The sequence below is a fragment of the Hippopotamus amphibius genome, chromosome 13 (assembly GCF_030028045.1).
Source record: "Hippopotamus amphibius kiboko isolate mHipAmp2 chromosome 13, mHipAmp2.hap2, whole genome shotgun sequence".
Lineage (NCBI taxonomy): Eukaryota > Metazoa > Chordata > Mammalia > Artiodactyla > Hippopotamidae > Hippopotamus > Hippopotamus amphibius.
Window position 1 is genome coordinate 91502071 of NC_080198.1, and position 22332 is coordinate 91524402.

A 22332-nucleotide genomic window follows, 5' to 3' on the forward strand; every position below is an offset into this window, starting at 1 on the left:
AGGGAAGCAGATAAAGTTTTATAATCATAATAATAGCTGAGTTCGAGATTTAACCATTTGGGGGCACCATGTCTTCATTGTACATAGATTTTACGAAGTGCCCACTCTGTGAAGTAGGAATAGCCCATCGTAGGGAGTGGTTGGGATGACACGGGATAACACAATTTAAAGAGAAACTGACATGTAGAGAGAATGCAGTGCATTTTAGATATTGCTATTATTGTCATTGTTATTTGCTGAAAAAACAACAACACATGTTCCACCATGAAACATAACAGTGAGATTTCTTTCAGATGGTGTGAGGCACTGTTAATAAATTTAATAATATAATTAACCAGACTTCCAGATTGAGGAAACCAAACACCTAAGCATCTTGATGATCCTTCAAAAGGCATCTGATGAAAGTCAAACTCAACTCCAAAGATAAGAAAACTCTTAGGAAAACAAGGGTAACAATCCATAAGGTTATCCATGCAATCAAACAAGAGAACTAGTTAAGAGGTAGAACTATTGGAAAAGTAGAACACGTTGACTCATCATTCAAGTGTTCATCCATTTCACCAATATTTCTGGAGTGAATTCTTCATAATCAAGTTCTGCCGGCCAGGAAATGAGGCATTCATTTTGGGGGAGGAAGTAAATAAACCACTAAGTGGACAGGATATTCTCCGATGGTGACATACGCTACGAGGAAAACAACCCGCAATATTGACAAACAGATAGAAGGGCTGCGGTCATAAGAATCTTCCCATCACATGTCCCTCACTGCCTGCAGCAGCTACACGGACAGCATAGAGTTCAGCCTGAAATCCACTGGTCCATCCACCACCTTGCCATGTAGCAAAGTGAGACCAAGAGGATGACAAGGGATGAGAGATGATTAGCCTCAGACAGCGGAGGACGTACAGAGCTGGGCGCCTCCTCTCAGCTCTGACCACAAACCCTGCCCTGAATCATCCCCAAGGTGATGATGTGCTAAGGCCACAATCTCTGCGGGCCACAGTCCCCACTTTTCTTCATCTGTTACCCATCTGCCCCTGCAGGCATCTGAGTCTGGGAGTCCTAATTGGCACGGCTCCTGGTCCCAAGGGCCTGAGGGTAAGGGTCATTTCTCAAGCCCACCTGCTCATAGGAAGAAGCCAGCTGAGGTCCTGGCAGATTGGGTACTTGCTGCTTTTAAAAAGGTTTGAGTGGGGGTAAGGGGGGTTCATGTCTGCCATGGCATCTACCATCACTGATCCAGGGCAGTGGAGCTAGGTGATTATTTGAACTTGGACTGATTCCTCACAAAATTTTCATTGCCTACATTGCCCACATTCGTTCTTCTTTTTTGTTTTCTTGCTTAGTAATAATATATCTTACCTTGAATTTTTAAAAATTTGGGAGAGGCTTTAAGTAATTTTGAAGCAGAACAATAGGGTAGAAAAGGAATAGAAAGAAAAAAAGAGAGGGGAAGGGAAAAAGAGTAAGAGAACCTTGCAGAGTGGTACCCGGCTCATGGCAGGCCATCAGCATCCAGTATCATTGAGGATGTGGGCCATGTATCACAAGTGCTACCAAGGAGATGATCCCAGGTGCTTTTGTTGGTGTACACTGAATGCTATCAAATGCAGACCAAAGGGCCACTCACTCCAATTCCAATTGCATTTCCATCCTGATTATATCAAGGAGAAAGTCTGGGTTTGATGCCAGCCTCTCTTCAACACTCTCCTACCACCTGTCAATCTCCATTTCAAGCAATGAATGACCTGATCTCAGGTTCACCATCTCGGCAGGCAACAGTATTAGAATTTAATGACACTATGTATGGTTCGTGGTATAAATTCTTAGGGTTGCCTTCTATTTAAGAAAACAGAAGATAGTTTTTTACTCATGGGGTAATACCAAGCTTTTAAGATCAAGTTAATCTAAATAAAAAAGTGAGTTGATATAAAAACATAAAGTCCATAATATGCAGGTGGTTCTTAGATACGAAGATGAAGCATATATCATCATGATGGAACACCATGGGGTCTCTCCTACCTCCTCTATGAAGTCACAGAATCAGTTTATCATCTGGGAAGTGGCTAATCACTTTTCAAGGTCATTTCAAAAAATTTTTTTTTTTTTTGCTGGTTGAGATGTGCCTGGGGAATGGCAGGTTGCTAGCATAAGAAGGAGGGCATGGAGGAAGTGGAGGTCACAGCATAAAAGGCTAGAGTAAACATGAATCTGATAGAAATATATTTTACAAATGCCTTGTTTTTCCACTTCAATGTGAGCCAACAGCCTTAGACCTATCGTAAAGAACATACTGGCAAATCAAAGGTACGTGCCCTGCCAATCAAAAAGAAAATGCACTTCTGTTATGAATTATGGAGAAAATAATTAAAAATGAAAGCCAAAAAGGATGTCTGAGATCGAAAAGCATTTAAGCGCGTTGTTCCGCTGCTGGGGCACATATGTTTGCATATCAAACTCAGCAGTTCTGGGGGTAATTTATCATCTGTGCAAAGCGTGTTCTCCCATGCTAGAAGCCAGGGGTGCAGGCATGAAAAGGCATACTCCCTGCCCTCAAGGACCCACTGGGACAACAAATGGCTCCCCATTTCTCTCAAACACCCCTCCCTTTTCTCTCCTATCCATTAGGAAACTACTATGTCCCAAGCCATGGACTGGATGCAAACATCCAACAGGTGGATTATCAAGTACCCGCCTATGCCAGGTCCTGTTTTAGGTCCTAGAAACACAGCACATGAGATAAACAGGACGCTGCCCTCAGGGAGCTCATATTTATTCTGGGAAAAGTCTATAAAGAAATGAGCAAACACCAGAGGCAGAAAGGAGCTGTGCTGTCTACATAAAACAGGGCGACATGACAGAGAAAACCTGGGCGCTAGATGCAGCTGATGGTCCAGGATGGTCTCCTGTGAATGATGAGCTGTGACCCTCTTTCCAGATTCTCAGATGGAACACATATGGGCAGACTCTGAGAAGGATCACACGAGAGCACCAGCCACGTGCTGTGGGGACCCAGAAGAGGGAGCAAAGGTTTCTGCTCGGGATGGAGGTGCTGACCAGGGATGGCTCTGGAGAATGAGGCTTTCTGACTGTGGCTGCCTTTGTAGGTTTCCAGGTCAACGTGTCAAGAATCCAGCAAACACACTTGGCTTCTAAGTCAGTAAACTTCCTGAAATCTCTTCTTGCACCTGTGTCAGGAACAATGCTCCTCCCGTCACCACCTTTCAAGGTATTTCTCCCACAGACTTCCCTGGTGGCGCAGCAGTTAAGAATCTGCCTGCAAATGCAGGAGACACGGGTTCAATCCCAGGTCTGGGAAGATCCCACATGCCACAGAGGAAATGGGCCCGTGTGCCACAACTACTGAACCTGTGCTCTAGAGCCCATGAGCCACAACTATTGAGCCCACATGCAGCAACTACTGGAGCCCACGCACCTAGAGCCCGTGCTCCAGAACAAGAGAAGCCACCACAGTAAAAAGCCCACACACCTCAATGATGAGTAGCCCCCGCTTGCCGCAACTATAAATAAATAAATAAATTTATTTTTAAAAAAGAGATATTCCTCCCAGTTTCACATGTGACCAGTAATGTGGCTAGAAATAAAAAACCCAATGTCACCTGTGAAGAAGTCGCCCCTGCAAGCCGTGGGTGGGTTTGTGCAGGGCAGGGCCCCAGATAAGGGCGCTGATCCCTTGGAATTCAGAAACACAGCCAGAAGAAGGACTCGTGGAGAAGCAACATGTACACTTACGATTCCTGTTGAGAATGTGCGCCAGCTGGATGGCAGCAAAGGCTTCCGTGGAGTGGGGGAGGCCAGGAAATTGGTGGGAGATGCTCAGGCTTTAGAGTGAGACAGACAGGGGTTAAAATACTGATTCCCCAACTTAATGGTCCGATGATGCTGGGGAAATCCCTCCACCTCACCAGATGCAGGTCTTTTCATCTACAGATCGAGCTAAGGATGCTCACTGCATCCCTTCCTCTCTCCTTGCACAGGAAGATGGCTCATGATCTACTGGGGAGGAAGGGGCTGAGAGTTGGAACGAGTGCGAATGAAGTCCAGTCTTGCAGAGGCGAAGTCTTACAAGCAGAGAGAAGGGGCAGGGTCACGTTCAGACAGGGCATTAGGAGTCACGGAGGAGAATGATGGTCCACAGAGCTCTCAGGGGCAGCCAGGAAGGCCCTGGGGACCAGGCTACCGTGTTGCAAGAGAGTACGAAGATGTGATGGTCCCCTGCACAGATCTCCCTGGGGACCCAACAGCAGGAAGAATGGCCCTCAAGGTCCCTTGTGATGGGTTTTCTACGAAAGTATCATCATTTTGGACCGAGGACCTTGCAAATCCCCACTCTGCCCTTCATGAGAATGTGGTCTTATACTGTCATTTACCTTCACCTCTCAAACAGTTCTCAGGGCAAACACACAAGTGGCCATTTATCAGTGAAGCACACATTCCTGAGAGTAAACACAATAACTACATTGTGTTTTCTGTGTGTCTCTGCTCTCCAGACATAATTCCCGACTTCCTGAGGCATGGCGAGGCCCCTGGTTGGGTGGTGGCCACGTGTGGCTGGGGAAGCACATTCAGGCATCCTTTCCGTCCCTCGTGGTGTCTGCCGCTGGACTGGGCGCAGCAGCCTGGTGCCCAGGGCCTTAACATGGGTGTGGAACAGAACACTTTTCTTTAACCATGAATGTGCTGCCTCTGGTTTTACACGTTGAGATGTATTTTCATTAGGCCGTAATTCTTTGAATGTGATCACACAGTCTGGGTCACCTGCTCTGCTTCTCAGAGCTGGCTGTGCTTGGGCCCAGCTCTCAGCCCAGAGGGCAGGCTGCTTCTGGTCCAATCTTACACTCACAGAGCAGGAAAGACAACTCAGGCTACTGGCTGTCAAAATGGTTAAGCAGCAGATACTCTTCCTTAAAGGAAACCAAATGTAGAACATTACGAAACAGAAACGCAGAATAAGGCAGGACAGAGGCCTGGTCCCTACACATTCAGCCCCATCCACCCCGAGTAACCCCTAAGGAACTTCCTGGGTCCTCCAGGGCTCCGTGGAAACCTGTGGACAGAGCCTAAGGCCTTCAGGCCACAGCAGGGAAAAGTGAGCCCAGAGAAGGTAACTGTCAAATTTCAAGTGAGTGGATAAGATCCCAATGGCAGGTCTCAGTTTTCTCTTGGAAATTCCCACACAAAGACTTCTGTTGCAACAGCTAGAAAAATGGAGGCGGTGCCGTGTTCTGGAAAGTCTAAGTTCTGGGGAATCCCGGCCCCATCCTGTTAACTATGAGGCCCTACACAATCAGTCAGCTTCCCCGAGCCTCATTTTCCCATGTGTAATAACACCTGCCGTGGGGATGTGCTGTGAGTGTTGGGTGCTGTGAAATCCCCGAGGTGCCAATTGCTCAGGGAGTCTCCCTGATGCCACAAAAGATGCCAAGCTTCCTCTTCCCTCACAGAGTCAGTTTCCTGTGCACAGGCACTCCCTTCCCAGCACTTGCCAGAATCTTGAATTGTCCATATTTTTATAAAGTTATCGGATTTTTGCCTGTCTGCTGTCCAGATTGGAAAAGGGGACACTCCACGCAGGTGAGGCCACGCCTATTTTGCTCTGCAAGTAGCACCAGCACTTAGGACCAAGCCCATTGTGTAACAGGTGCTTAATAAATAGGTGCTGAATGCATGAACTCGTGAACCCAAAGGCAGTGGGCGCTGGTGCAGAGCACTAGTCTGGTGCACGGTCTATTCGTTTACAGCCCCGAACACCCCTCGGCCTCAGTCGTCTCTGCAAAATACAGAGGCACAGCGGCACCTGACAGGGGCCTGGGAACAGTGAATGCGATGACCCTGGTGGAGCACTCAGCACAATGCCAGGTACCCAGCAAGTGCTTAATAAAGGTTCACCATTGGAACTGCCACCATCATTACCCATCAGAATATAAAAGGTCACTTTCCTTCCTCAGCTTCACAAACTTACTCTGGATCAGAGGTAGGGGGTGGAAACACCATTTGTTCAAATTAGCAGAATCGTTTCTATTGGGTTTAGAAGACTAAAGGGCTTGCTCTTGGTTTTGGTTTCCAGGTCAGTGTAGGTCAGTGGGAGTGAAGAACCAAGGGAGCTGCCACATATGGCTCTTTGCATATTATGTGGGGGGAGACAGGACATTTACTCATTCAATCATTCATTCAGCAGGTACTTACTGAGCATCTCTTTGATGCCAAGACAGATTTCTGAGCACTGGGAAGGAGCAGTGAAAACGCAGATGAGTCTGCCCTCCTGGAGCCCTTCCTTTGTGGGTGTGTGTGTGTGTGTGTGTGTGTGTGAAGGAGACATAGACAATAAACAAGATGAATAAGTAAAATGTATCATGTTACAAGGTGATAAGTACCATAGCATATAAAGCAAGGAAGAGGGTTAGTGGGTTAGGGGCTGCCAAGGTGGGGGAGGGGGTTATGATTTTATATTGGGTGGTCAAAGAAAGAGCTCAAATAGGAGGTAACATTTGCGAAAGATCTGCAGGAAGTGAAGGTGTGAGCCTTGCAGGTGTCTACAGGAAGTAGTCCCAAGCAGGAAACATCAGTGCAAAGACCAGGAGTGGGGGGTGGAAGGGTGGAATGGGGATGGGGGTGTGTACGTCCAGCTGCTGGAAGAACATAGGGAACTACCACGTGACTTTAAAAACTTGAGGAACAAGGGCGCCACAGTCTCCAATTTAATTAAGCTCACTACAGTGGGTAGATACTTCCCAAGTGTATTACATTTTAATGCAATTTTTGTATCTCTTTGGGATAAGAGCTTAACATAAAATTGCACATCCCTAGTCTTTATCTGCAGTCCTTACACGTACAACTGCATTCACTGCCAGCAATTTCATGCACACAAACTGTTCATAGGATTTATAGGCTATTACCCATCCTTCAGTTTTTCTCAGAAGGAAACGTAATAATGTATATTTCACTAACAAATTATAATTTCCATAGGGCTTTCATTCACTGATTCACATTTGATTTGGAAGGGAGAGAGGTATTATTCTCATTTTACAGATGAGGAAACTGAGGTTTTCCAAGAATACCACCCTAGGAAGGAGAAGAACCATTTTCCATCCAGTATCCAACTACTGTATTTCTCCTTTTTAATTCCTCTCAAGGTATCTCTTTCATTGCTTATTCTTCTTCAGGTTTGTGAGGCTTCTCCCTGGGCCTGACTCCCAGAAGTTGCATTTAGGAAGAGCAAAAGGTTTGGTGTTAGATCTGGGTCTATCAGGGTTGTGCTGGAGCTGGCTCATACTGGCTCATGAGAATTGCTGAATTTTCAGAAAATCTGCAAGCTGGTCGACATGCTATTAGTTTGAAATCAACCATTTCTTAGTCTGTCTGTGCTGCTATAATAGAATACTATGGACTAGGTGGCTTATAAACAACAGAAATTCCTTTCTCACAATTCTGGAAGTCCAAGGTGTGGGCAGATTTGGTGTCTGGTAAGCGTCAGCCTTCCGGCTCATAGATGGTTGTCTTCTTGCTGTGTCCTCACATGGCAGAAGGGGAAGGAGTGAGGGAGCTCTCTGGTGACTCTTGTAAGGGCACTAATGCCATTCACGAAGGCTTCTCCCTCCTGATCTAGGCATCTCCCAAAGGCCCCACCACTCCACACATCCATTGCAGATTAGAGCTTCAACATACACTGGGAAGACACATACACTGAGTCTATAGCAGGCGTGACGGGCATGTTTACACCATGGAAATCGGCTGACTCTACAAATCAGGACTTGCTTTTTGTTCCCTTGGACAGCTGGTTGTTAAGCATTTCCTGGTACATTGTTGCCTCTAATCTCAGTGCTGCCTCTTGTCAGCTATGTCATCTTACACAAGTTATTTAAGCCACCAGACCTCAGCTTCCCCAACTGTATGCAGGGGATAAGAACATCCACCTTGTAAGATGGTTCTGAAGATTAATCAGGATAAAATAGGAAAAGAGCCACGTACCATAGGTCATCCAGAAAGGGGAGTGTTACCCATACCTGAGGCATTGATGAAGTGTGGGAAGACTTTAATGGTTCCCAAGGACCAAGGAGAGTCCTAATTACAGAAAAACACATAGGAAGTGTGAGAAGCAGTCAGACAAATGGGCACAAGAAGGTGCTGTGTGGGGGCAGGAGGTGGGGAATCATAGGGCCCCAAAGACCACCAGTGGGCCCGAGGGAGTCCCGGCTTTCCCTCTGACCTTGGGCAAACTCCATGCCCTTCCTGATTGATTGACAGACCCTCCCCCACCCCTCTTCACCCACAGAAATTGTCTGAAAACACCAGGGCCCAACTCTGCCTTTCCTGAGCCCTAGTGTTGCACAGCACAACCTCTGGATCCTCACGCATCCCTTTCCACAGTCCAGTGCTGACCCCCTGGATGTCACAATGCAGCTGGGACATCATGTGATCCACACTCACCCCTTACAAGTAACAAACCTATGCCACTTAAAAATAAAATTTGGGAAATCTGTCATCTTGAAAGCACAAATTGAAGTTACCACTGATGTTAACAAATCTTGCAGTAGAAAAGGATGAGAAAAGGACCCTGGACAAAGGCAGCATCACCTCTTGTGCCCTTTCATTAAGGGAGTTACCATGGTGATGGAGACTAAAGATGATACTAATTGGAACTGAGAAAAATCCCATGAGCGTTTCCCATCCATGACCCCCAGGACATGGTGGATGTATTTTTTAAGTTACCCAGGACCCCAAAGGACAGTGACTACTTAAGATGTAAGGAAGAGAACGGAGGAGCAGGGTCAACTGTTGGTTTAAGTCGGTCCTCTCTCATCTGTAAGCTCTGTAAAGAAGGGGAGTGACTGTCTCACTCATTGTTCTATATATCACCGATGCCAGCACAGGGTTTGGCATATGGTAGGTCCTTAATGAACACTGAATGAATTAATTTATTGAACATTGGATGCTGGGAACACGGAAGTGAATAAAGCATGGCCCCATTCCCTAAGCGGCTCACTGCTCATGGAAGAAACAGACATACAAATAGATAAATGTGTTTGAGCTGCCTTGTACTGCAATGGAGTCCAGAAGAAAGCACTGCCAGCTGAGGCCTGGGTGGCAAGCCTGAGGCAGCTTGATGGAGGAGGTGGTGCCTGGCCTATAAACTCCAAGAGGGCAGCAGCCATAAGGATTCTCTTCTTTTCTGGCCTCTTAAAAATTAAGACAGTGCCTGATACCCAGTAAAAGTCCAATAAATATCTATTTAATGGATGAATACTTGTGGGGGCAGAAGTTCCCAAAGACAACAAAGGGGAGAGGTTGTTTCAGGCAGAAGCAACAGCATGTGCAAAGACCCAGAGGGCTGATGACAGCAAGATGAATTACAGGTACCACTAGTCAGTTGGTAGGGCTGGGACAAAAATGCACCAAGATGGTAGCAGGAGTGGGTGTCAGGAGGAGAGACTGACATAATGTCAGAGGCCAGGTGGTGGAGAGACATTTATTCTGTGGGCTTTGGGGAGCCATCACAGGATTCTAATCAGATGAGGGGCAGGCTCTCGGATCTGCACTTTGATGAGACTTGCCTTGTGTTATAGACTAAGCGCTTATGTCCTCTCCCCCAATTCATATGTTGAAACTCTAGTCCCCAGTGTGATGGATATAGAGCTTTGGGGGGTAATTAGGTCATGAGGGTGGAGCCCTCATGATGGGATCAGTGCCCTTACAAGAAGAGGCAAGAGAGAGCTCTCTCTCCCCCAGGTGAGGGTACAGCAGGAAGACAGCCGTCTCTACACCAAGAAAAGGGTCTTCATCAGAACTGGACCATGCCTGCACCCTGATCGCAAACTTCTTAGCCTGCAGAACCATGAGAAGTAAATGTCTGTTGGTTAAGCCACCCAGTCTATGGTAATCTGTTACAGCAACCTGAGCTGACCAAGACACCCTATGTGTGGCAAACTGGTGATGGCTGATTATTGAAATGCTGGTTGGGAGGTTGTAGCAATATTCAAGGCCAAAGATGATTATTTTCATGGAAATGAAGCAGCTCAGTGACTGGTGATTATTTGTAAAGGGCTTCTATCCTTCATCAAAGGTCCCTGAGGGACCTTCTGTGTCTGTGCTCCCCCCAGCCTCCTTTCCTGCACGGCTGCTCCAGACAGAATAGCTCTACCTTTAAACACCTTACAGAGTTTTACTCTAATCAGAGGTCTCAATGCTTAGGAAAAACTAGCCACTAATTTAAGTGATTCTTTCTTGCCTTAGCATGGCTCATAGAGACCTGTGTCTTGACTCAGCCCTTCGCTACGCAGAGAAGGTTCCAGAAACAACACTTGCTATGAGAACTATTTAAACTGATTGCAGGTATCTGTTCTCATCCTATCCTGCCAGGTATCCATTCCCAGAATTACTTCAGCAGCAAACGGGACAGGGGAGGTACTGCCTAATTATAAACAGAACACTTTAACAATTAGTCTAGTACATATAGTTAATCTGGTGAGTAGAACTGGATTTTGAAAACACAGTCTGAAAACACAATGAACTACCTACCCACCACCATTTCATCAGGATAAAAGCCTAGTACTGAAATCTCAAGACTCATCTTCCAACACTCAGCATGTCCTCATGTCCACTGCTGGAAGAGAACAAGAGAAGGGGTCCAGCCAGCCTCAGACTAACCTGAAAGACAGGCGCTAATCATATCAACAGCACTAGAGGTCCCCGATCCAGTGGTCACCTCCTAGCCGGGACCGTGTGGATGCTTGTTACGTATTACACCATTTGGTCCTTACAGCAACCCTATGATGCGGTCATCTTTTCATTTCCATTTTCCAAGTAAGGAAACTGAGACACAGTGGGGAGAATCAGATCACTCTCAAGGCCTCTGTATTAGTCTGCTCAGGCTGCCAGAACAAAATACCACTGTCTGGGAAGCTGAAGCAGCAGAAGTAAGTGTGTCCTCACACAGTTCTGGAGATTGGAAGTCCAAGATCAGGGTCCGGGCGTGGCCGTGTTCTGGTGGAGGTGCTCCTCCTGGTTTGCAGACAGCCACCTTCTTGCTGTGTCCTCATGTGGCAGAGACTCACTCTCCCCCCGTCTTCTTACAAGGCCACCATCCTTTCAGATTAGGGTTCCACCCTGATGACCTCATATAACCTTAATAGCCACCTAAAGATCCTGTCTCCAGATGCAGTCACATTGGGGGTTAGGGCATCAATATATGAATTTGTGTGGGGCAGGGAAGGGGCAGGGAGAAAACAAAATTCAGTCCATGGAAGGCTCTTTGCCTACATGAGGCAGAGTTGTCATTAGAACCTGGGAGATCAGACCTCAGAGCCCGAGTGTTGAAACTCTCCCCATCTCATATCTCCACTCCTCTCCCACTCCCCACCTCTCCAGGGCTCCCACTACTGCACAACTCCCCTCTCTGGGGTGTGATTTTTCATTGCCTTCTCCCTTTGCCCCAGTTGTCCTAAGCCCCAGAGAGCAAAAACAGTTTCGCTTCAGAACAGGTGAAAATATTGCACTTGATAACTTAACCTGCATCATCACAGGCTTGGGAGCACCCATCGTTCATTCTTCAGAGGCCAAACTGTCGTGAAAACTAATCAGTGCCTGGCCTTTGCCTCTGCCAGTAATAAAGCGTGTCAGCAAAAGAGAAGAATGAGAAGGGATGCAGTCAGGCTTTCCAAGGCTGTGATAATTCACCCACCGTGTAATGATATGAAAACCTGACGTATAGTTAATTTAAAGCAGTGGTGTCCTCATGAAACGATGAGCAATTCCACACCATGCTCCCTCCTAGCAGGGGTGAGGGAAGCAGCCAAAATGAAGCCCAGCAGGAGGGGCTCCGTGCAGGGAGGAGGGGGGTGCGGTGGGTTAAGCAGGAAAGGGCCAGGGCCTTCTCACAGCAGCCATGGGAGAAAGGGTGTGAGTGTGAGCCATGATGCCAGATAGCCTGGGCTCAAGTCCCGTCTCCTCCATTTACTCGTGGTGTGACTCAGTTACCCCATCTGTAAAATGGGGACAATAATAATAGGACGATAGTAGGAAACTAAAGAGGCCGTTAGGAGAATTAATAGCAGTTAAAGAAGACACTTATCAAGTACCCAATAGATGTTAGTGGTATTTCCCTATAGGAAATAGAAACCTCGGGGCACAGTGGACAGTCTTGAGTTTGAATCGCAATTCCACTGATTCAGGTAAGATCATGAACTGCTTTGGGCCCTGCTTTCTTTCTTTGAGAAATGGGGCCCAAGCCCATTGTTTCACAGGGCTGTTATGAAAACTCCAGCACAAGGATATAACGTCTGGTGAGCAGGTGCCAATCACATGGTAGGCAGAGTCACTACCGTTTTCTGGAAACAGCTCCCAATCTCCCTCTGCAGATTCCTGACATTCAGATGGGACCAACCTCCTGCCCTCCCCGCCCCTACTGCTTTAGGAAGGGGCACATGACCAGGTCAATCACGCCTGTGACCTTCAGCCTCTGCTGGGGCCGTTCAGCAAGCAGGAGTAGGAACAACCAGTGATCAGCGAGACTCATGGCTCTGAAAACACAGCCAGCACAGGAGACAGAGATGCAGTCAGCTGGAATTCTAGACTTTTTAGGTATAAAACCCAAGAAATTCCTTTTGGTGCTGAAGCAAGTTTAAGTTTTTGCTCCCGTAACTAAATAAATCCTGAGCCATACAGTACGTAAAGCGCTCAGTACTGACCAATGAATTAAGGACCCTCTCCTTGTCACTTACAGCTGGAAGGGGTATCATCTATCTATCTGCCATCCATCAATTATCATATGTAGGTATAAACACACACACACATACACACACACATATAAATAAACTCTAACAGTGAACAAGATTTTCATTTACAGAAGATATACTGCCATATCTTTTCCTATCAGTTAACTCTCAAAATAGTCCTAGCAGTAAAAACAAGGTATTATTTTCACCATTGAGGCCAGAGAGTTGGAGAGGAGATTCCAAAATCAAGCAGCAGGTTCTCTCTTACGATGGGAATCGAATGCCTTAAGAGGCCAGTGTGCACAGGGAGCTTTCCCACTGACCCAGCACTTACCATGGAATTAAACAGGGTCTGTCATTAGTCTGTTGGAATCTTGGAGACCATGAACACAGCATCGAAAAATGGTCCTGAAAAGGGAGGATGCTGACACAACCTCCCTCCTTCAGCACATATCACAACCCAGATGTGCATCCCATCCCCTTGCCTGGTCTAAGGAGTGTCTCCTAAAAAAGTTGAGGCTCAGAGATCTTCGTCTCAGCATTATTTACATCAGCAAGATAATTAGAAACAGGCCTAAATAACCTATATGACAGGTTAAAGGTTAGATGTCTTATTGAACTTCTCCATAGTGGAAAATTACATAGCCATTAAAAACGATTTATAAAAAGTTTGTAGTTAGGACATAATGCTTCTATCAGACACTCAATTTGAAAAAGCAGAATCCAACGTTGTTATGTGCGGTTTTATAATAATGGCATTTACACTCATAGTGATATGAGAAAAGAAGTACAAAAAGAATTACACACCCAAATGTAATCTGCTGGTGGTTAAGAGTCTGGATAATTATTGCCTTCTTATGTATGTTATTTTCTGTATTTTGCAATAAAACTATGTCACTTTTCTGGTTAGAAATGGTGCAGCCACAGTGGAAAATAATCTGGAGAGTCCTCAAAAAATTAAGACTATAACTACCACATGATCCAGCTGTCCCATTTCCGGGTATTTATCCAAAGAATACGAAAACACTAATTTGAAAAGATATCTGCACCACTATGTTATAATAGCCAAGATATGGTAACAATCTAAGTGGCCATCTATGGGCAAATGGATAAACAAGATGTGGTGTGTATACATATGTATATACACACACACACACACACATATATGTATTTTATATATATACGACTGACGACTACTCTGTCATAAAAATATAGATGAAATCTTGCCATTTGCAACAACATGGATGGACTTTGAGGGTATTATGCTAAGGGAAATACGTCAGATGTAGAAAGATAAACACTATATGATTTTACTCATATGTGAAATATAAAAAAACAAACAAGCAGAAAATAAATGAACAAACCAAATCAATCAAACCCAAACCCAAAACATGCTGAGAATAGAGCAGTGGTTACCAGAGGGAAAGGGTTGGGCTGGGGGAGGGGATGTGACGTGGGGAAAGGGCATCAATCTCTCTATGGTGATGAACGGAAGCTTAATTTTTGGCGATGAGCACGCTGTAGGGTAAACAGAAGTAGAAACATACAGTGAAACGTACATAATGTTGTAAACCAAATGTTAACTCAGTAAAAAATAAATTTTAAACATTTCCAGCAATCAAAACATGAAGAGGTTCACTTCCTCCAAATAACTCAAGTGTCTGTATGGCTGGAGACAGGACAAATGCACACTTGTTACCCAGACCCTAGTGTATGACACACAGTACGGCTTTTCCCCGTGGAAATGCCCGAGTCTGAGGCATCCGCCAGGCAGACCTTGATTTTCTCAAACAGGACAATCGATGTCCCTCCTTGTACTAACACCCAGTGTTCAGAGTGCTTCTGTATATGAAGGGCAATAGAAATAATTGGTGATATTAGGGATTCGGGCTAGGCTAGAGTTTCCCATCAGAAAAGACGCTCTTAAGATCAAAAATCAGTCAATTGAGATGCAGAATGAAACAGAATTTGTTTCCTAGAATAGCCTGTCCTCTCCCCTTCAACAAAATCCAGCTCAGGAAACATTTTTTAAGTGCCCCTAACATATCTGAGACTGTATTAGATTCCCAGAAACAAAGAACCAGGAAACAGCCCTTGCTTTCTTTTTTTAAAAAATATTTATTTATTTACTTATTTATTTATTTGGCTGCACTGGGTCTTAGTTGAGGTGTATGGGATTTTTAGTTGCAGCATGTGCGATCTTTAGTTACAGCATGTGGGATCTAGTTCCCTGACGAGGGATTAAACCCAGGCCCCATGCATTAGAAGCATGGAGTCTTAACCACTGGACGACGAGGGAAGTCCCTAAGAAACAGCCTTTGCTTTCAAGGAGCAAGTGACTTCTTAGTAAGGACCCAAATAAATAAACAATAATTTGGGTTCAGTGTGGTGCAGGCTATGTTGGGTCAAGCATAGGTCAAGATGGAGACATGAGGGGCGTTCACCCAGCCTGTGGGGCAGCAAAGGCTCCTGGTCTAAGTACCTCGAAAGCTGAACCAAAGGAACACACAGCATTTGGTCAGAGGAGGTTGGGGAGACAGGGAGGTGGAAGCTTCAGGAAGAGGAGACGTCACATGCAAAGACACAGAGGCAGGGAAACAACCAGCAAAGTGGCAAATCTAGGATGCAAATTAAAGAAGAGATGATAGCCAGGGGTGGGGGGGAGAGAAAGTTCCAGAGCATGGCTCCTAGTGGGCCTTGTGGGCCAGATTCAGAACCTGGAATTTAGCACGTCCACACTGGGCAGCCACCCTGAGTGGAGTAAAACATCAGCTCCCAGAAGTCCATCTTGCCATCAACACTATGGGTGTAATTCTCTAAAAAGTCAAATCCCCCTTAGAAGACTCCATCTAGCATTCTCTTACAACATTCTACGTGTGTTCTCAAACATACAAAAACCTTCTCTCCTAAATCGATTTCAATTCTGATTCACCAGGTAAGAGAAAAGAATGAAAATTAAGCATATGCTTAATGATTTCATCAGAAAATGTACTCTACAAAACAGTCATCAAAAAACGTACTCGACAAAATATTCAAAAGAACATGCGAACTCAGAAAGTTTCATTTCTTTCTCTTTATGATACAGAAGCTTCCTTCCAGCAGAGCCGTATTTGCATTTGGCTCCATAATGAAGATTTCCCAGGAGCCCCGGATGGAATCACTCACCAGAGATTGACCAAGAAAGGATGCTCCAGCCCCTGCATGATCTGGAGTTCCCGGAAGACATTCCGAACTTCATCCCTCTCGATGCATTTCTGCTTGTTCATGTACTTCATTGCGTACATTTTCTTAGTGTCTCGCTTCTGCACGATGCAGACCTGAGTGACAGCCAAAAGGGAGAACATTCAGGCTACCGTTTCAAAGGAGCAAAAAGGCAGCCCCTCACTGCATCCCTACTCCTGGGTTCAAGTCTCAGTTCTGAAATCTTGATAGCGGAGCAGCGCTGGCTGTGCCACACCTCTCCACATGTGCAAAATGAAAGAGCTGGACCAGATTCACCTGTTGATCAGGTATTTACACTGCGTACTGTCCATGTATAAATGCTAAAAAAGCAGCTGTGTAAACAGGAGACAGAAGAGGCAGCCCTGCACTCAAGGAGCTCACAGTCCTGGAGGAAAACAGACAGATGCACCAATATCTATGACACTGAGATGCGCGTGTCTGTGCCCCCTGTGGCCCCCGCCCTCCCCACTTCTGCACACACCTCCATCCTCCAGCCCTACTTCTCTTTGCCCGAGGACTCTGCCAGCAAAGCCTGCGCTGCTGTAACAGACTGGCAATGCCAGTGTTAATGCCCTTAGAAGCAATACTCAGCCCATGTGGGCAGCTGGGGCCCCTTGCCCACCCCATGGCTCCCAGAGTTTGAGAGGTTGAGCCCATGGGGCTAACTGGCTTGACGGCACCCCCTTACCGGCAGCCTCTTGCCTTTCCTTCCCTAACTCACTTCCCAACTCACGACCTGTGCTTTCTTCCTCTCCAGGGCCCTTGGAGAAACCCAAACTAAGGCACCTGGGCACGGGGGAAGCAAAGGAGAAATGGCGACAGCAATGGTGACAGCTCCTGTACCAAGCACTTCCGGAGACTGAATAAACTGTCTCCTTGATTATCTTACATAAGCCCCATAAGAACCTTGGGAAAAAAGCCTCTGTGTTCCCTCGAGCTTGAGGAAGCTGCAGCCCTGAGTGCGCTAATTAACTTGCCCAGAGTTCAACAAGCCCCTCAGTGTCAGGGCGGTGATTCAAACCCACAACAGTCTGACTTTCGAGTGGCTCCCTTACTCATAAGCAGCAGCAGTGGTAGCAGGGATGTGCTGTCAGAGGAGGTTCTTTCAAGGCACTAATGCTGGTGGGTGGGCATGAAAGGATGCCAAGATGGCAAAGGCAAAAGAAGAGGCTTTTAGGGAGAAGGAAAGATACAAAGGAGGACATGAAGCCTTAGGACGCCCGGCAAGGAGTATGGTGAGGCTGGAAAAAAGTAGCAGGGTGAACGCACACTGTATTCCCAACATCCTGATGGGGTATTTATTCGTTTCCTCGGGCTGCCATAACAAAGTACCACAAACTGGGGCTCAAAACAATAGAAATGTCCTGTCTCACAGTTCTGGAGCCAGAAGCTCCAAATCAAGGTGTTGGCAGGGCCATGTCCCCTCTGCAGGCTCTCGGGGAGGATGCTTCTTTGCCTCTTCTAATTTCTGGGCGTTGTTATCAATCCTTGATGCCCCTTGCTATGCAGCTACAGCAAATGAATTTGGGGGGTGGGGTCGATATTATTCAGCCCAGAGCAGTAACTACTCTTATTACCCTCACGTGAAAGATGAAGGAAGAGAAGCGCAGAAAGGTTTTAGACCTTCCTCATGCCTCAGGACTCAAACCCTGGCTTCTCTGCCTCTCTGGCTGGCACTTTTCACCAACGATGCTTCCTCCCCGGGAACAAGGCTGTGATAGAGAACACCAGGGATGTGGTTATGGGCCTGGGAGTTTGGGGTTTTCTCCGGGCATCCCAAGTTGGTCTCCTATTGGAAATTGGACCCCTTTCAGCTCCAACATGCTGTGAATCTGAGATGGTGGGGGAAAGCCTGAATTCCAATTCCCACTTTGGTTCTTGCTGCTCTTCCGAGCTTCTGTCTCAGCATCTGTCTGAACTGAGTTATCGAAGCCCACTCTGCCCCACTGAGGTGAAACTAAATGAGACCAAGGAAGTGGGAGGGCCCGGTTGTGTCTGGGGGATGATAAATGTCACCCGAATCGTAATGTCTTAAGGAGCACATTTCATGAAACCTCCAAAAGAATGTTTTTCCAGGCAGTACAATTAATGGCATGAGGTTGAAGGCCCATGAACTTTACCAGCAAACTTGAAAATATAAAACCACAGGAGGCAAAGTTGTGCTGAACAAAAGCCCGGTGGTGTCCTGGTTTGCGGGAATCTGAACAGAGACTTCCATAGCCCTGAGACCCACGTCTGCAGCAGGGGGCAGATCATTCCACTAATTAGGGTTTCTCATCTCTCTCACTCCTCATCTGTCTTCTTAGAAGAGATGTGGAGCAGATATGGCCTCTACCAGGGCTGGGAGCCCCACAGTCCAGTTGGCTGCATCATCTTGAAAAGCGGAGGCTGTGATTCCAGGGAGTCTGGACAAGGCCCCCATCAGAGGAAGAACCCCACCCCACCCCTGGCTCTCGTTGGTATGACTGACAAGGCAAAGGTGCTGAGAGATGGCCTTCACCTCCCAGGAGGGGAAGGAGGAGGGTGACAGCTCAGGAACTAGAAGAGACTCTTTAAAATGGAATTTTAATAGAGCTCCGGATTTGAATAGGGCTTGGAGGTCTGACTTCGGGTACCAGATAAGGAAGAGAGGTTGGAACAGGACACTGCCTGGAGCTTTAAGGCTTGGATTTACAAGTCAAAGGAGAGGTTGAGACCTGGCGTCTTGGCCAGCTCCATGCTGATGAAAAGGTGTGGCTGAGGTCCCTTAACTTCCTCCTCTATAAACTGAGGGCTTGAATCTATTTTCTAAGGCACCTTAGAAACACTCTGTGTGTCTCAGGAACACAGGTGGACTCGGGATCTGGAGAGCTGGGCTCTGCTCGTGGCCCTCTCACACATATCCCTGTCTCCTCTGGCCTTGCTTCTTCATTGGCCAAGCGAGGCGGGTAGCAAAGGCTGAATCCACCTGACCAAGGGATGGAGAAGCTAAAATGAAAAAAAGACTGAGACAAGTGTAAGCCACTAGGTAGAGACAAAGCTCTGCTGGCAAGTCTCAGAGACGCAGAAAGAGTTTGGGTTCTGGGGTCACTCCAAGCAGGACTCACATTCCAGTTCTTTGCTGTGCAGCCACCCTCTCTGAGCCTCAGTCTACTCATCAGTAGAATGGGGGTAGTATGTTCTTGCTCCAAGGGCTACTGTGAGGACACAGGAGGGGATGCTGTGAAGGGCGTGGTGTGGTGCTGCCATGTTGGGGGTACCAAATGGAGGCGAGTTTTCTTTACTTCCCATAGGGTTTTGCACATATAATGCTCCAGGGAAACAGGGCTCTCAGCAAATGCACTTATTATTGTGATTACTGGTACTGTCATCACCACCATCGTTAAGGACTCATCTGAAGGCAGGGCAGGGTGCTGAGAGGGAGGCCTGCTTCCCAGGACACAGGGTCACAGACATCTCTGGCCCATGGCTGGAGCTCGGGGTGACATTTCCTCCTGACTTGCCAGGGTGGCTTGAGCCAAGCCCTTCACGCTGCAGTCCCAAGGAAGTGGGGACACCTGGGAGCAGCCCTCAGGCTCTCTGTCAGGCAGGATGACGGGGGCACAGGGGACGCAATGCACAAAACCAAAGAGGAGGGGACAGGCAGGATGTAGTCCCAGTTGAACAGTTCTGACCCCCTCAACTTGTGAAGGGGACCTTATCTGGATAAAGGGTCTTTGCAGATATAATTAAGGTAAGGCTCTCACGATGCATCATCTTGGATTAGGGTGGGCCCCAAATCAACCAGTGTCTTCATAATAAGAGAAAAGAAGGCAGAAGACACATACAGAGGAGCGCACAGTGTGACCAAGGAGGCAGAGATTGGAGAGATGATGCATCTTTAAGCCAAGGAAGGTCTAGGATCACCACAACCCAGTAGCCAGGAGAGAGGTCTGGGACAGATCCTCCCCGGAGCCTCCAGAACCATGGTGAATAAAATTCTGCTGTTTTAAATCACCTGGTTTGTTGTAGCAGCCACAGGAAACTAAGACAGTCTGTAAATGTCCATCGTGGCCATCCACTTCTGGCTGACCAACTTGGTGATCCTTCCTGTGCAGTGGGTTTCAACTGACTCACACCCCCAGGTCTATAGGCAGGTGCCCATGGAGCCCAGCAGAGTGCTGGCCCATACAGGTGCCCAGGAATTGCGGGCTGGCGGGGAGTGGGCAGACTGCTGCCTGGGACCCAACCCTGAGCGCTGAGTGCATTAAGTCCCAAAGCAGCACCCGGGACCCCACCTTCCAGCCCAATCCCCTGGCCTGTGTCCTCTCCCCGTAGGTTCCTGTGACCAGAGCAATTTCTGGTATTTAGAGTCAGTGCTTGAGATTTCAGAGGTGAGAACATTTCACTGTAATAGCGTCCTCACCACCTCGGCTCTGGTCTCTGCAGGTGTCCTTCTGCCCAGTGCGAAGTTCCCCAGAATGAAAGACTTGAAGCCCTGCAAGGGCTTTCTTTCACCTTCAGGAAGTGTTCAAGTGTCTTGTCATTCAAAGCCTCTGTCACCTCTGAGAGGCGTGTGTGTGTGTGCGTGTGCATGCTCACACCACACATACACACACACACCACACGCAAACACATCTATATACACACACACACCACACACACATATATACACACATACACAAATACACACACATCCCCTTCCCAATGGGCTGCATCAACACCCTTCCCAATGGGCTCCCATAGCCCCTATGTCTGCTGTCCTGCTTCCCACACTGGACCTTCCCTGATTACTGCCTGACAGGTAGAACCCAGGCACCGTGCAGGCAGGAGCCATGCTGCCTGGTTCCCTATCGAACCCTGAGCTTCCAGAGGCTCAGACACATGAACTTGTCATCTTGGCCCCTGACTCCCATCATGAGTGTATTCCGTTCCTTCTGCTTAGAATACACTTCCTACAGGCCATCCCCTGCCTCACCCCTTGCGGGCATTACCACCTCCTGCCCTGAGGTCCGCCCTGACCTCCAGGCCTGAGCAGGAGTCCACAGAGAAGCTGGAATTTCCGTTATGACCAGGCCCGCTAGGCCCTGTGTGCTCGAGGGAGGTAGGGGTCTTCAGTGCCTGTTCTCACAGCAGGAGGGCCAGCTGTTCCTCCCAGCTCTGAAGCCCAAGGCAACCACATGATGCAGGGAATCTGCTGAAACTGAAACAGCATCTCATCTCGGCCTCCTGGGCTCAGGACAGGTGTTCTAAAGGGACTGTCAGCCCTCCTCACCAACAGGCAGCTCTGCCCACATCCTGGGAACCTTCAAAACAGAAGAGGTGGGTCGCACGTGGCCCCAGGGCTCCCCAGCAGGTCAGCGCAGAGCCCCTCCACCAAAAATCACAGTTAATGAGGCAGGGAATGAGCAGTCTGGCCAGAGCCACCCAAGCTGCTGACAGGCAAGCACCCAATTAATATCCCTCATTAGTCTAATTCAATTAGGAACTGATGTTATCATTATTAATGACAATTTATTGGGACCAATAAATGCTAGCAGGCATGGATTTCAGGCGATTTGCTGTAAGGAAGGCATGTGTCAAGCACACTGTGCGTCAGGAATTTGGGAACTGATCCCAATTCAACAGAGACGGGGGACGGATGCGTGTTGAGAACCTCCATTGCGCCAGCATCCGGTGGTCCTTAGCTGGACCTTACCTTCAAAGCACTGATGGCCTTGGTTCCGCGGCACCCCCAGAGGTCTGGGAGGGTCCTGGGATGTTGTATTTTGTAAAAGTTCCCTAGGGAGAGTCTGATAAGCAGGCCAGTTGAGAATCACTTTGCTGGATTCTTCAGGAAAGCCCTTGTCTGGCTGCATTTTCAGTGACCTTGATGGTCAGGAGAGTAACCCTCACTTTTTAGCTCAGGCAAGCCAAGCTCTCACAGGACAGGTGACCCCAGAATCAGAGAAGCCAGAGCTGTGCTGGGAACCCAGAACTGTGCGGGTGCAAAGGCTGGCTCTGCCCTTCCATGGACCAGCCTGGATGCCCTTTCTCACCTGACCTGACTCAGTTGACCTTCTCTGTGCTGCCCACACCACCTCCAGCTTGAGTGCACTTAGCAAATGCTGTTGGTTGGTGCACAGCCATACTATGACATTAACAGACACTGGTTATGCTTGCAGGAACAAGAATCTGAGATACAACCAGTTTGGGTAAAGCAAAAAAAAAAAAAATAATCAGGATTAAATAAGGTCACTAAAAAAGAGTGATCATGCTGGATACCGCTGTTCAAATATCCTTATCTGACAAGAAGACCATCTTTGGCAGACAATGATTGTTAACTACCCAAATGCATCCTCCCCCTTCTTCCTCTATAATAGGACAGTTTTCTTCAAGGAGGCAGTGTGACCCATTAAAAATGCTTCCAGGAGTAGCCATA

General features: G+C 47.4%; 1 protein-coding gene across 2 annotated transcripts in view; it reads right to left on the bottom strand.

Annotated features, from left to right (window-relative positions):
- The window catches only part of STK32B (serine/threonine kinase 32B), a 359771-nt gene that overhangs the window by 227805 nt on the left and 109634 nt on the right, over positions 1–22332 (bottom strand). For both annotated transcript variants that reach the window (XM_057705907.1, XM_057705906.1), the window contains exon 3: positions 15897–16048. In XM_057705907.1, coding sequence (XP_057561890.1) covers positions 15897–16048 — 152 coding nt within the window. The remainder of the gene's footprint in view (positions 1–15896; positions 16049–22332) is intronic.